The 15,864-nt window shown below is 39.3% G+C and overlaps 1 protein-coding gene across 1 annotated transcript in view; it reads left to right on the top strand.

Annotated features, from left to right (window-relative positions):
• Nucleotides 1-352: 352 nt before the first annotated feature.
• The window catches only part of LYN (LYN proto-oncogene, Src family tyrosine kinase), a gene marked incomplete at its 5' end in the record, with an annotated part of 29,715 nt that continues 14,203 nt past the window's right edge, over nt 353-15,864 (top strand). The window contains 9 exons of the mRNA XM_080339850.1: nt 353-421; nt 1,534-1,582; nt 1,677-1,782; nt 2,121-2,219; nt 2,326-2,429; nt 3,916-4,065; nt 5,349-5,501; nt 11,211-11,393; nt 12,325-12,401. Coding sequence (XP_080195976.1) covers nt 353-421; nt 1,534-1,582; nt 1,677-1,782; nt 2,121-2,219; nt 2,326-2,429; nt 3,916-4,065; nt 5,349-5,501; nt 11,211-11,393; nt 12,325-12,401 — 990 coding nt within the window. The remainder of the gene's footprint in view (nt 422-1,533; nt 1,583-1,676; nt 1,783-2,120; nt 2,220-2,325; nt 2,430-3,915; nt 4,066-5,348; nt 5,502-11,210; nt 11,394-12,324; nt 12,402-15,864) is intronic.

Here is a 15,864-nt window from a genome sequence, read left to right as displayed (position 1 = left end):
CACAGTAATTATATTTTTCTTACATCTGTTCTGAGACTCACAGAAGTAGCAGAAAGATGTAAGGGGTTTTGGAGGGGGGAGCGTTGGGGAGAAAAGATAATAAATCTGAAAATGATGAAATAGTAAATAACTATTTTGAAATATTTACTTCATCTGTGGATCAAGACAAGAAGTATTTTCTTTCCTTTGCAGCAGAAAAGAGATTTCAGCCATGTGTTCCTAACCTTCAGTTGTTCTCCCCGTGAACTATTGTGTATGAAAAGGAGGCATGTTTTTGCTGCACAGCCCAGATGATTGCATGGGAAACAGCATAATGTTTTTGTTTAATACCTTTTTTATTCCAACAGGAAATATGGGATGTATAAAATCAAAAAGGAAAGAGAGTCTGCATGGAGATGGGCTAGATTTGAAGAATCAACCAGTACGTAAAACTGAACGAACTATTTATGTGAGGGATCCAACGTCCAATAAACAGCAAAGGCCAGTAAGTAGATAGTCTCAGGGGAGAATTCCAGTAGCAAGATCAAAGCATGACCAGCATAACTTAAATCTCAATCCAAAGCACATGAGTGAAGCAATTCAAATGATCATTAGTCCACAATTGGACTTCCTGTGTTATGCAGTTCACCCTGAACAAATAAGTACTTAAAGAAATGAAAAATGAAAATTGGTGGTTTGTTACTTAATTACTTTATGTTTGTCATAGTTTTCTGCATGAAAATACTAATCCTTGGCAACACTTGATCTAGATATAGCTACACCTGTAGAAGAATGTTAGGTAACTTCAGAAAACCTGAAGCGGTTTAGAACTGTTTTTAAAAGCATCAGTGTTGTTTTTTTAACAGCTATAGGATCCAGGTGTCGATTATTCTGTTTAAAAAGGCTGAGGTAGTCACAGGTGATTCTTTATGAGCTCTGGTTAACTTTCCTGTTACTCACTGCTTGCCATTGCAGCAGGAGTAGGTGAGGATGTGAGTGGATGGTGCAGGGAGCTGTCTGTCACCTCTCACCAGCTGACACTGGGGACTCAGTGTGTTCTTTGTCAACATACACACATCACAAACTACCATTATTTTTTTTTTAAATTACTTTTCTTTTTTTTCCTGGCACAATCTTAGCAACATAACCATGCTCGTAGTTCTTTAGCATGACAGCTGCATATTAATGTCCGTCCTGTTAAAGTGCCCTGCCTCTGCAGCAGAAGTCATAAAGCTGTGAACCTCGTCTCCACAGTTTGTGTCACACCTTCCCAAGGTCTGAGATGCTCAATTCAAGATCTAGTGGGGACTTATTATATTTTTATGTTGTAATTTGCTTTTGAAGAATGGAGGAAAAAGACTGAAGCATTTCCTTTTAATTTAAGGCACAGATGATCACAGTATCACAGTATGTTTGGGACTGGAAGGGACCTCAAAAGATCATCTAGTCCAATCCCCCAATGATGATACCAAAGCAACTGAAAAATATGTAATTGTAATGTAAGATTGTTCCAAAGATCTAAAACTGCTTAATTAAAGACAAATTTCATTGTAGGCAAATCCAGAAGCACAGCTCTTACCAGGACAGAGGTTTGTCAATGAAGGTACGTTTTTTCATAGGAATCTTAGTGCTGTGTGCTCTGCCTCTTTCAGCCTGCAAAATAATGCAAATGTACCTTTGGCTTTCCACCTTTGTAGAACCAGAGGAACATGGAGTCATTGTGGTTGCTTTGTATCCCTATGATGGCATACACGAAGATGACTTGTCTTTCAAAAAAGGAGAAAAATTGAAAGTTATTGAGGAGTAAGTATGACAGTACGGGTAGTATTGTAGTTTATCTGTGGACTCATCTAATTCCCTTTGTAATTTTTCGATATACTTCTCATAACATGAGTGTATTAGTGGTAAGAGAGCTTCCTCATGTGTGAAAACACAAATGCATGTGGAGCTGTTGGTAGGACTTGGCAGCTGCCCTTGGTAACAGCGACCAGACATTGATCTGATGGAGCCAGGGACTTGAGTTCAGAGGAAAGATGCTGCTTCTCTCTCCAGTGTGGGCAAAGCTCTCAGCACAGTAGAACCCGAATAACACTTTATCGTTTTCATTTCTCACGAATACTACTGTTGTTTCTGTTTTTCAGGCTGGGAGAATGGTGGAGAGCAAAATCTCTCACAACGAGGAAGGAAGGCTTCATTCCCAGCAACTACGTAGCAAAAGTGAACACCCTAGAAACAGAGGAGTAAGTTCTCCCAGTCTCTAAATAGTGGCAAACCTTTTCACCCTGGTGGTGTATCCTTTGTGGGCAGGGGAGAGAAATGGTTCTAATTCTTTGAAATACTTTTCAGATGGTTCTTCAAAGACATAACCCGAAAAGATGCCGAAAGACAACTCCTGGCTCCTGGAAATAGTCCTGGAGCTTTCCTTATCAGAGAAAGTGAAACATTAAAAGGTAGGCTTTGAGATGGGTTACTTTGGAATTGATAGCAGTGTTAAAAATATCCAGTCTGCCTTCACAAAAATTGGCATCAGGTGGGACTGGCTGTGGAGCACTCCCAGTGTCACCCATTGTGTGAATTTTCTGCAGTTCTGTAGGAGTGAGAAGGATGAGAATACTACCAGGAAAAAGAGAGAAAAGAGTTACAGGTTAACACCTAAAGCTGAGATGTGGGGAAGGGGGGGGAAAGTGTGTGTGCGATTTATACTGACAAGAAGCAGGAAAGAATGAAGAGATCTTTTCTGATCCTAACATTTGTGATTCCTTTATTGAAGGACACTTTCCACTGTAAATAGTAGATGCTGCATTTTATAGTCTTCCGTTACTGGGTCTGTATCAATTGCTACAAGGTTTAAAATGTAGTTAGTGCATAATGAGCATTTAAACTTATGCACTGTAGTGTGATCTATTTTTTTTTTCAAAAAGCTTTCTGATAAGGGTTTATGCTGTAGACAGAGCTCTTTGTAGTGAAAATCTTAGTGAAGCCTGGCACTTTGAGAAGGGCATAGGAGGTTCTGCCCCAGTGTCTGCACTTGGACAGCAGCATGGCTGGGTATTCCAGCTAGATGCTCTAACACTGCATCCTCCAGAGGAAGATGCATGAATCCTCTCAGCAGATCATATATCTCCTCTTCACATGGTAGCTCTTCTGGCTCTAACACTGCAGATGCTGGATTAGATGGCTCTCTATAATGGGCCCATATCATTGTTTCTGTGCTCTCAAATTAAGACTCCTAAACGAAATTCTCAAAGTAACACTCCTAAATTTAATGTAATCTGCTAAGAGTAAAGCAATGTACCCCTCAAATATTTCTTTCTATCGCCTTCCATCATTGGATCTATTTATGGGGGGAGAGAAGAGGGGAGGTGTTTTCTAATCCTTTGAAAATGTGCAAGTAGAAGAAATAGAGAGCTCTGTAGCGAAGGGTAGATGTTCTGCTGCCCCCTCTTAAATCCCAGCTGATCTTAGGTTTCCTGGGTCTAACCGATCTGCTCTACCTCCTGTATGCCTCGACCCATCTCCGAGCTGCCCTTGTGCTAGCTGGCCCATGACATCCAGCGTATTCCTTTTCCAAAATGCTGATCTCCGAATTTCAGCTCCTCCCTGAGGACTGCGACAGCCCTGATCTTGCTTTCCCAGCTGGTTCCCCTTGAGCTGGGGGGACTTTCTGCAGAAGTGGGTGTTGGATGTGGAGCTGCCTAGCTTATGGATCTCCTGAGTTTGTTGAATAAGACTGAAAAAGAAAGTGTGACTGTAAGCATTTTGGTGACCAGTTCAGGATGGGCTGTTGGCTAACTTCCTCCTGTTGGTTGCAAAATGCTTTTTGAGGAAATAAGGGAGGAAAAAAGAAAAACAGACAAAAAGGCAATTGTGTTAGGTTCAACTGTATGTGCATAGACTTTTGCTATCTCTTAATGATCGCTCTTTCTTTATCCACAGGCAGCTATTCTCTCTCCATAAGAGACTATGATCCGCAGCATGGTGATGTTATTAAGCACTACAAAATTAGGAGTCTAGACAATGGAGGATTTTACATCTCTCCAAGAATAACTTTTCCCAACATCAGTGATATGATCAAACATTATCAAAGTAAGTTAAATCAGCTAGTGAATTACTTAATAGTATACAGCCATTATTTCCTGTGAAGGAAAAAAGAAGTTTTCTTGCTTTGTTTCTAACCTTTTCATCTTTTTCTTTTTTTAATCCTAATAAAGCCAGGCATGCATGTTATCAAAGATAAAGTAAAACTGCTTGGAACCAAAGTAATGTTATCATAATCAGACCAAATGCTGCTTGCTCAGTGGCATATCATTGTAAAATAAAGAGTAGCTTTATAAAACACCCATCAAATTTATGATTATGTGAAGCTATAGTCAGAATTGCTGGCACTGTATATAAATTAATTCTGTATTTGACAGTAAATTTGTATTCACAATTAGCAGAAATGTGTCAAGACTTGTGAATGAATGTCGTCTTGTTATCTGGTGTTGAATATGGAATTGTTTTTATTTTTCCTATAAATTTATTTATTTATTGTTAATGGTGTTTTAAATGAAGTAACATTCCTTTGACTTTAAAGAAAGACAATTTCACCCACATAGCATGTATACATTTATTATATATTAAAAAAGCAGGGGGTGGGAGAGAAGATGGATTAGTTTCTACCTATGTTTTAGCTACAAAAATGACTTTTCATTCTGCATAACCTCCTGATGGATAGCTCCAAAATACGGGTTTTTTTCAGTCCTGTAACTGAGAAGACAGAAAAGATGAAAAATGTAGGGCAGAAAATTACAGAGTGATTTTTCAAAGGCACACTGATAACTTGGCCAGGACTTTTCTCTGAGCTGCTAGACATGTGTGGCAATGGCACAGCTGGAAAACCTGAGAATTATTTGACATTTGTATTAAAGTTATAGGTGGTCAGTGCTGGATAGAAAATAATGGTGTCCTACTTATGTTTGCATGCAAAGTGTCTGAAACCATGCTGCAAGAAAATTTAATGGTAAATTCAGAATACAGTCCCAAGGCTGACTCCAGTGTGTATCTTCATTAACATACTGTCAGTAACCAGATCTTATATTGTATTTGTTTGGTAGAAATTGTACTAAAACTCCTTAATAATCTGATGCTAACCAGACACATGTGACACTTCTTTATTAATTTTTTCTCTGAATACCAGATTTCAGTTCAGAGGTGCTTAAAGTTATGTGAAAGAACCAGAAAAGTTACGTACACATCAAAACATCTGATTATTCTTAACATTATTTGGAGCTAGTTAGTGCACACCTGCAATTAAGTAATGTTTGTCTCAAGTCACGAGGCACAGAAGTGTAACTGATTTTGTATTTTGTTCTTCCTTTCAAAACCAGAGCAATCAGATGGCTTATGCAGAAAGTTGGAAAAAGCTTGTATTAGTCCTAGACCTCAAAAACCATGGGATAAAGATGCTTGGGAAATTCCACGGGAATCCATTAAATTAGTGAAGAAACTTGGAGCTGGTCAGTTTGGAGAAGTCTGGATGGGTAAGTTTATGTCTTTGGAAAGAGTATTTAAGTCTTCTAAAAGAAGCATCATTTCAAAGTTACTCAGAATAATAGTGGACATGAACCTGGTCCGATATACTTACAGAACAGCACAATCAGGACCAGAATATACCTTGTCGTGAGGAGAGAGGATTTGCGAGGGGGAAGATATGTGATATCACAGAACAAATCCTTTGGTGTTTTTTAATGGAAAAAAAATAGTGAGTAAGCACTCTAATTTAGAGGGTTGAAGACAATAGGGTGGGGTATTTTTGCTTACGTTTTGTGGGGTAAGTAGGAGGTTATGTTAAGATGTGACTCCCGATTCTCAAAATTAGTGGGCATCTCAGAACTTTGTTTCAAATCAGAAACAGGTTAAGAGCCTGACACAGAAAGAAATAATGTCTTTTAGTGAATTACGTGTACACTTTTCATTGTCTTTTGGTAAAGAAAAGGCTGCAATATAAGCATGGGATTGCCATATTGAGTGAAAAACAGAGACACTTAATCCAAGATTATTGCCTGCCAGGTTACTACTGAGAAACTAGGTGAATTATTTAGTGAGAAGATTAGAGACTGATCTCCTCCTACCTTGAACTATCATGCAGGTCTTCAAGAATGAAAGTGTCATAAGGCTTACAGGTTGTGTTAATATACATCAGGCAAGAAAATATAGTGTTTAGTTATTATAACCATAATTATTTTTTCAGCCTCTCTGACTTCCTGTGGCAAGGGGCTGTGGTCACTCTCTAATCATATTCTGCAAAAATATTTAACCCTCTTGCTTTTGAAATGATGTCTGAGTATTCTTTTGGGTTCCATATTGCATGTTGTGTGTGTTGTTCATTACTTATACGCTTCTTACTGCTTACCATTTTATTTGAGGTAAACTGTATTTTTCTCCCAAAGTCTTTATTATGTTTGGTTTTTTTTCAGGCCAGATAATTGTCTTAACCCTTCCCTGAATCTCCTTTTTGGTGGCTATATATAATAGTAATAAAATTATTATTATAATAATCCAACAGATTATTATTGTTATTAATTAACAAGGTTCTATAGGCAGGGCATTTCTGAGCAAAATAAAATTGTATCTCAAAGCTTATTAGAAGACACAAAGCTTGAAGGGAGCTCTGATACCACATGGGAGTGCAGCAGTCTGATGGGAATGTCATTGCTTTGAAGAGATGCTCTTATTTAGAAAAGTAAAGCACAGAATGATATTTGAGTGGCACACTCCACACACAACTACAGTGTCAACCTTTACAGTGTCAAGCTTTAATTCAATGGTAGGTGCAATCTTTTGATATAAATCATGTAAAAAAAATACAAGCAACGCATCTCTGTAATATAGTGTAGCCAAGTTCAGCCTTTTGTCTACCTTCATAAGTAAAACTTAAGCTTCTAGCTTATGAAATACATGAATGATAATTTACATACTAGTTAAGACAAGTGTCAGTCATTGTGCAGGTTTTCCTGTCTAATAAACCAGGGCAAGAAATGTTTAACTGACACTGAAATGCTATGAAAGACACTGTGGCAGAAAGTAATCACCTGCTTGAAAATGCAGATCATTTTGGGAAGTGACTGCTTCTGCACACACACACACACACACACATACAGAGGCAAGAAACTTTGAAAGGGTGTTTCTGGTTCAAGATGTTTCCTCTTGTTTGTGTCATTATTTTAACATCTAAATTAGGCCTAACCCCTGTATCTGAATCACTGCACTGTGAGAAAAACTAATGTACTGTGAAAGTGATCGCTGTGTTTCCTCTTCTCTGCTTCCTTTCTGAAGCGAGAGAGGCTGCTTTGCACGGTGCAGGTCCTCTTGAATAGGGAGCATGGTTAATCTTAGAACTGAGGAAGTACAAGCTGGAAAAGATGTATTAGGTCAGCTGGGTGGTACAGGAGTGTCAACAAACGCTCTTTATTGTAATGACCAACCAGAGGCATCAGGAGTTATGTAGCGGTACTGAGAAATAACCTGGTTGATGTGCTCTCTTGATTAAAAGAGCTAGTTGTTACATGTTCTCCTCATGTAGAACAAATGTATTTTTAAGCCATAGTGTGAATTAAAGAGAAGTATTGTTCCATGGTTCAATTATTGAATACATTTATTCTTGATAAGAGTACTTAGAATTGCAGTTTCAGAGGGAACAGTGTCCCGTTCAGAGGAACTGGGGCCCCCAGTTAAGAGAGATGTAGAGTTACTGGAGAAGAGTCCAGCAAAGGGCCACGAAGATGATGAAGGGACTGAAGCATCTCACATGAGGAAAGCCTGAGAGAGCTGAGACTGTTCAGCCTGGAGAGGAGCAGACTCAGGGGCATCTCATCAGTATGTACAAATATTGAAGGGAGAGTGCAAAGTGGACTGAGCCAGACTCTTTTCAGTGGTGCCCAGTGACAGGACCAGAGGTGGTGGGTGCACACTGAAACACAGGAGTTTCCCTCTGAACATCAAGTAACACTTTTTCCCAAGCACTGACACAGGTTGCCCAGAGACATTGTGGAGTCTCTATCCTTGGAGGGATATTCAAAAGCCATCTGGACATAGTGCTGGATGGCTGTAGGTGGCTCTGCTTGATCAGTGGGTTGGGACCAGGTGTCTTCAAGAGATGCCTTCCAACTTCAACACTTCTGTGATATATGGAAAGACGGAGCAATACTGTTACTGCAATGTGAAGATCTGCTAGCATTATCTTTTATAGCCTTTTCATTTTAGTTTGTCTATAAGTACTCTTCGGGCTTCCAAGTTGACATCTTGCACATCTCGAGGGAGTTATGTTACGGGAGGACTGAGAAAAGCCTAGGAGCAAAAAGCAGACTCCTATATCCCCAAGCACTTGGCTGTGCTCCTTCTGAAAGCTCCAGTGAACCCGTGAAGAGAGTCTTTGTCACTAATAAAGTGGCCAGGTGAATCTCCTTCAACTCTGAAGAGTTTCCTTTACACAGAGATTCAGATCTGGAGACCTGATCAGAAATGGGAGGCATGACCTCATTACTGTTTGTTATAAATTCATATCACAGCTTGGCCTGATTAAGCCCATGCAAGAATTTGGTGGCAACCCAGCTGTCCGAGATACTACTCTGTCAAAATAATGGTAATAATATCTAACATAAACTTACCTAAAACACTAGCAGTTTTCAGAGGATTCTATTCTGACATAGAGAAGAACATGTCTCTGTTTAAGACACCATCACACTCCTCAGACTTGCATACTATTGCTTGCATCACATTTAATTTTTAACAGGAATCTAAACCACAGAGGGACTTGCTTCCTGTGTTGGTATGAAAGGTTTTTTGACCATGGGGTTCAGGGCGTCTGGGCAGCTTCTTTAGTGATGTGATGAACCAGAGTACCACTGCAAAAACAGGGTCTATGTTTTATGCATTTTTGTTCCTAGTATGCACTGATATGATGTGAACCATAATGCTCTGTGATATTAATAATCCATGAAGAGAATTCTCAAGCAAGGCTAAGAGAAAAGTTAACAAGCCAAATGGAGCCGTTATAGTGTATTTTATTAATAAGACACATTTTGCTTGCGTCTCAGGTGTAAAAGGTTCTTTTATTTGGTAACCCCAAATTAGAATATAAGTAATACAAATTTTGGAGGTGTATTTTTTAATGCAACTGTTAGAAAAATCAGAAAAAATCATATTGCAGAAAATAAAAGACATCTAAAATGAATGAAGAAAACTGACCAGTACATCTCATCGGTGTCAGAAATTGATTTTGAAGCACACAGATGAACTTAATGTTAGCTGCAAAGGATCTGAATTTTATGTCAGCTGTTCACAGCATCACAGTATGTTTGGGATTGGAAGGGACCTCAAAAGGTCATCTAGTCCAATCCCCCTGCTGGAGCAGGAATGCCTAGGTGAGGTCACACAGGAACATGTCCAGGTGGGTCTTGAATGTCTCCAGAGAAGGAGACTCCACAACCCCCCTGGGCAGCCTGTTCCAGTGCTCTGTCACCTTTACTGAGAAGAAGTTTTTTCTCAAATTTAAGTGAAACCTCTTGTGTTCCAGCTTGATCCCATTACCCCTTGTCCTATCATTGTTTGCCAACGAGAAGAGCCTGGCTCCATCCTCATGGCACTCACCCTTTATATATTTATAAACATTAATAAGGTCACCCCTCAGTCTCCTCCAAACTAAAGACACCCAGCTCCCTCAGCCTTTCCTCATAAGGGAGGTGCTCCACTCCCTTAATCATCTTTGTTCCCCTATATCTTCTAGATATAAGCAGGAATTCTGTTGCTTAGCTATCCTATATCAGCAGAATTTGACCTGTAGTAGTTAGTTATTATTAGATCATCCAGAGGCATATCTTTGTTATGCTTTGACCTGACTATGGTTGGAAAAATATATTTCATAATCAAGGAGGTGAATAATATGTGATAGACATAGTAACTTTTGTGGCTTTTCTCAGGTGATGATGCTTCTTTAAGAAAGGTGATGGAAGAGTAGTCGGAGCAATCACTTAAGATCTGAAAACTAGTTTCTTGCTTTGCCACTGATTTCCTATGTTAACATGATAAATAGTATGAAGACTTGTGGAAGATGTCCCTGCTCATTACAGGGGCGGTTGGACTAGATGACCTTTAAAGGTCCTTGCCAACTCAAGCCATTTTATGATTCTACAACCACAATTTAGAGATGTAGCCATTGCTATAACACTGTCTGGATTGTTGCTGAGTAAGGAAATTAGACTGTTTCATTGGGTCATGAAGGTTTTACCTCTTCCAAGAAATATTTTTGCAATGTTGAAATGGGTACAGTGAGGGGAAAAAAGGCTGGGGTTTGATTTTCCTGGAATATTCTGTAAATCTGAAAAGTTAGGAGGAAGTTGTATTTATATTTTTCTCTTTGTCTTATTTTCTTTTTCAAATTAAATGACTTTACAAGATTAACTTTATGATCAATGCTTGTTACACTATTGTTATTTTAGTGCTATTTTAACATTTATTTAATGTTTGGAAAACATTAGGGCAGAAAGTAACTCACTGCTTTTCTCTTTACTGATAGTTGCTCTTTTTATATAATTACAATATTACGTTAGAAGGCTTGATAAGCAGATAAATGAAACGGCCACAGTCACTTCAACTCTTGGCATGAGCTATGTGATAAAAACTTATCACATTTTAAATCTTGCTCTGAACACTAGAGGATTGCAGTCCTGGCAGCATATCTTTATGGGTCATAAGAATCCTCATTTGATTGTGCTTTCCTGTAATGCTGTTTGGAGCATTGAGGGTTACAGAAAGGATGATGAGACTGGCGTGAGTACAATGGTTATAATTGTGGTATTTAAAGACACTCCAGAATCTTGCAAGCAATCCATGGACTCTGTTAGATTTTGAGACAATTTATGTGGACATTCATTTAAACATCTCTTGACTGTTGGAGTATTTTATGGAATACTTGAAAATGAAAACTTGGTATGAAGTAAGATGATTTGCTCGCTTCATTTTTTTTCAGATAACTGATTTCTAACAATCGGGAATGGATTATTTTTTTCACTGCAACATTGTATCGGTGGCAAAATAAAAAGGAATTCTAGCATAAATATTTGTGGCACTTGCTCTCAGGCTCTTAGCTATTCCTGGAATCCAACCTCACCTGCTTTGCAAATTCCTACGAGTCGGGGTGCTGTGCGGCACCGAGTTACTTCAAGTGCACTGAACATATTCCCTCCTTTTAGGTTATTATCACAACAGTACCAAAGTGGCTGTGAAGACTCTGAAGCCTGGAACGATGTCTGCACAAGCCTTCCTGGAGGAAGCCAACCTCATGAAAACACTTCAGCATGATAAGCTCGTTAGGCTTTATGCTGTAGTGACCAAAGAAGAACCTATTTATATTATAACAGAATTCATGGCAAAAGGTAGGAACAACATTGGATCTGCAAGCAATGTTTTAGTAAACTCTTCTGCTTCTCCTAAATTGGTCCCCATTCTTTAAAAAGGAAGGAATAAAAAGGGAAAACTTGGTATTTTAGCATTATTCTTTTGAATGCTCTGATAAGAAGTGAAGGAGTATATTAGAGGAGGACTGAGGATTTAATTTTATGATTCCTCATTGTATTTGTGAAATAAACTATTTTTACAGTTTTCTTAAGTGTAGCGGTTTTAATTGTTTTAGATGCAACCCCAAAAATAGCTCCGGTTCCCTTGTGTTCCCTACCCAACTTTTATGTCTAGTGTCACAGTAAGGCAATTAAAAGAAACCTTAGAAATTGCCTTATAAGGTCCTTGAATTGATAAATATGTGTGTAATAAGGTGAGGGGTGAGTGGTCCTGCAAGAATTGCTGCACTATGAGGAAAGGAGAAGTTTTATTAGAGCATCACTACACAAAATAAGTGAAGTTTCCTTCTCAGCTTGTCTTGGGTTGTAGTTTTTATGGTTTGTTCTGCTTTCAAGCAGTTCTGCTGATCCCTTCAGAAACAACTGCTACAGTTGAACCACTTTGTTCTCTATGATTTGGAAAGGATTGATGTGTGATTCTCCTAGACACCTTTCCTGATAGCCCATAGAATAGAGTAATTATCAAATTCAGCATCACTGAACTGAGGTGTAGTCTGATGAGAGTTTTCTGTGCCCAGGAATCTGGTAAAACTTGGATGCTTGACATGCTGACCTGGCTGTTACAGATGTTACACCCTGTACAGAGACTGGTTTACTGTAGTCACCTTGAAAATACATCAAAATACTTCACTGTAAAAATTTTGTGATCCAGAAGACTGGGGACCTGGTGTGACTTTTATTTCGGTGTTAGAATGAGCTGCACTTACTGACTCTTTCTCTGTTGTCACAGGAAGCTTGCTGGATTTTCTGAAGAGTGATGAAGGAAGTAAATTGATGCTTCCAAAGCTAATTGACTTCTCTGCTCAGGTAAATTTTAAGAAATATGCTCAAAATTAAGGGAGTTTATTTCTCTCTGAGTCCGAAACTCATGCTGGGCAACTTTATCCTATTTTTTTTTCCATTAAAATATAACATGACTTTCAAATAAGTTTGGGTCTGAGTAAATAAGGTTAGTTGAAAGGAGGGAATAGAAAAAAGATATTTCAGAGGGATTATGTTTTGTTAGGCTTAGCTCTTAGATACTGCAGGTGACCTGCTTAGATGGTGATGGTACCCTGCTGAGATGGCAGTGGTACACAGCCACTCTTCTTCATGGAAAGGTTGTTTTTGCTTTGAGCAGCTGTGAGTTGAAAGTGTAAATACAAGTTTGTGAGTCTCTGCTTATGAGATTCCTTCAGTGTTAATAGATGTGTTGTTTTTACTTCTTAAGATAAATCTGTTTGTCAGACTTCTCTGGTAACCTCAGCAGACTATTGTTGGCTTCAAATTCTAACATAAATTACAGTGAAATAAATGAAATCCAATCAAATGACGTTTCAGGTACTAGTATACAATTGATCAGCCGTGATGACTGTGTCAAAAGTAGTATACAAGTTATCCCATGTCACAAAAGAAAATTGTAGAGAGAGACCCCAGGCTGATTTGTGTGTCAAAGACTGGATCAAAGTTGCCTAGAGCCCCATGCTATATGAATAAATGTAAGATTAGATATTAGGAAGCATTTCTTTACTGAGAGGATGGTCTAACACTGGAACAGGCTTCCTAGAGAGGTGGTTGATACCCCAAGCCTGTCAGTGTTTGAGAAGCATCTGGACAGCGTCCTTGACAATGTGCTGTAACTTTTGTTTAAAGTGGCCTGAAGTGGTCATGCAGTTAGACTAGATGACTGTTGGAGATCCTTTCCAATCGGAACTATCCTGTCATATATTATGTATCACATATTGTTATATAGATGTTGAATACATCAAATAGAGATTTTTATTTAATATAGATTCAATGCAGGAGCTGTTTTGCTATAATTTTTGGTTCAGTGTAGCTATAGGCTTTCAAAGTTTTCTGAACTCTTTGGGGAACTTGTCCTTGAAAACTTAGTGGGGCCAAAGCTTTGTAGATGCGGAAAACTTGATGGATCCTGGGTCATGGTCAGGTGAGATGAATAACAGTGGGCAGAAAAAAAAATGTAGCTTTGACAATATTGTGTAAAATTCAAGGGAGAGAAGAATATCTATGAGTAGTGATATGAAAGGAGGCCGAGGATATGGAGAGGAAAGCAGATGTGGTTTTATAGCAGGCCTTTTTATTGGAGATAGGGATGTTGTGTTCATTTTAAATTGATATTGTGTTTTCAGAAATTTAAGTCTTAAAAAGCTTAATGAACTAGAGAGCAATGCTAACTGTGTGCAACATGGCTAAATCACTTCCGAGATGACAGGGGTCAGTGATTGTCATTCACAAAGCTTTGAAGGTTGGGTCACTTGATATGGACATCGCTTGTCACCTTGATCTGACAGCACCCTCTCAGAGGCAGCTCCTGCATTTGACCTCAGGGCCCAGGACCTTCTGCAGCACAGGTGATATGAGAAATCGCTCTCTTCACATAGGATGTAGACTATCAACAGAAATTCCCGAGGGCGAGCCATGCCTTGGGTTGCAGAGTCATCTGAAAGCAAAGCATTTCTAGCTGCAGCCCAAACAAAACTTTGGAACAAAGATACTGGGATTTTTCTTACAGGAAGAATGTAGAGGTTTGTTGAGCACATTTGTAAAGAGCCCTTAATGCCGCTGGGTAATAACAGGACTGTGTGGAATAGACTTGCAGGCTGCATGTGGTTCTCAGACCTGATATTTCCCTCTGCCCAGCACAGATGTTCCACTGGTCTTCTCTAACTCTGACAGTCTGAATGTTAATTGATGGGTGTTTAGGACAAAAGACAGACAAAAATGTTTTCAGACACTGTTGGCCTACTGCTAAGGTAATGGTAATTTTACTGCAGACCCATGGATCACACTTTTCCAGAATGTAGGCTGTATATAAAGGAGAACTTAAAATGTGTCTAGTATTTTTGGTATGACTCCGGTTTATACAAAAATAAAAATAAAGCATAGAAGGAAGTTCACGGTGAACTACTTAAATAAGATCAGGGATATATTTTTGCCTTGGTGAACACACAATTGAGCTCTTAATGACAGTCTAATCACACCATTCTGGCAAGGCAGTTTACCAGACTATCTCACCTTATCAGAAAATTCAAAACATGGTAGCTGAGGATTGGCTTGCATTTCCCCTGATACATCAGTGACATTGCGTGAGGCTGACCTGCTCCTAGTCATGCCACAGAGCTGCCTTGCTGGCATCCACATGTCTGCAGACAGGACATCTGCTGTAACAAAAATTTTGCTGAGCAAACCCGGCCCATTGCAGAAGGGTGTGTTACCAATGGACCTGCTGTACAGCAGGAGGAAAATGGACAAGAAGTGTTTTCGCTCAGTATGTTGCCTTTTTATGCAGAGGAATGGCCATTACTAACTTAGGATGGCCTTGTCAGATAATGAGGGACTGGGAATGGGAGGAAGAAAGAGGAGGATGTAGTCTCTGTGACTATTAGATACCTGAAGCGTGTAGTGCAGGTAGTTGAACATGAACCCCCAGCTGAAGCGGGTTCTCCAGGTGGTGTTGCAGAGTGCTGAGGGTTGGTGTTTCCATTGCCAGACTGCTGTTAGTGCACCACTCACCGACTTCATAACACATTTGCCTTGAATAGTCTTGAAAGAAAACTGCATTTACAAGGGGTAAAAGTCCTGATTTTATAAAAAGGAAAGGATTGCTCCCCTAGGCAAAATTAAAAAAAAAAATTTAAAAAAATGGAAGGGGCATTTTTCAAGCAAGTAATCAAATATACTCCTACTCTGCTATAGTGATTTTGCTGTTTTGATAGCCTAACATCCACACTCACCAATTGCCATTTTTGACAGTGATAGCTGAGTACTAGGGACATACTTATTTATAAGGCCTGTAGGGATAGGACATGGGTAACAGTTTTAAACTAAAAGAGGGGAGATTTAAACTAGATATAAGGCAGAAATTTTTTTTACAGTGAGGGTGGTGAAACCCTTGCCCAGGTTGCCCAGAGAGGTGGAAGAGGCCCCATCCCTGGAGACACTCAAGGCCAGGCTGGACAGGGCTCTGAGCAACCTGATCTGGTTGAAGATGTCCCTGCTCATTGCAGGGGTGTTGGACTGGGTGAGCTGTGAAGGTGCCTCCCAACCAAAACTATTCCATGATTCTGTGATTCTGCTTAGTTACACTTACATCGAGTGACTACTTTAGTGTACAGCTGTGGATTCAGGATTTTTATGGAGTTTTTTTTTGCTCTACTAACAATCACCATTTATGAAATTAGGCTTGTGGGAAACATGACAAGAAAATGCATGCTAGACAGGTGGCCCAGCTCAGTTTCTAAATCAATCTGCTCTCTGAAAGAGCTGAAGT

Source organism: Nesoenas mayeri, assembly GCF_963082525.1.
Source record: "Nesoenas mayeri genome assembly, chromosome: 2".
Lineage (NCBI taxonomy): Eukaryota > Metazoa > Chordata > Aves > Columbiformes > Columbidae > Nesoenas > Nesoenas mayeri.
The sequence above is the reverse complement of the archived record's forward strand: the minus strand, read 5'-3'. Positions and strand labels throughout refer to the sequence as shown.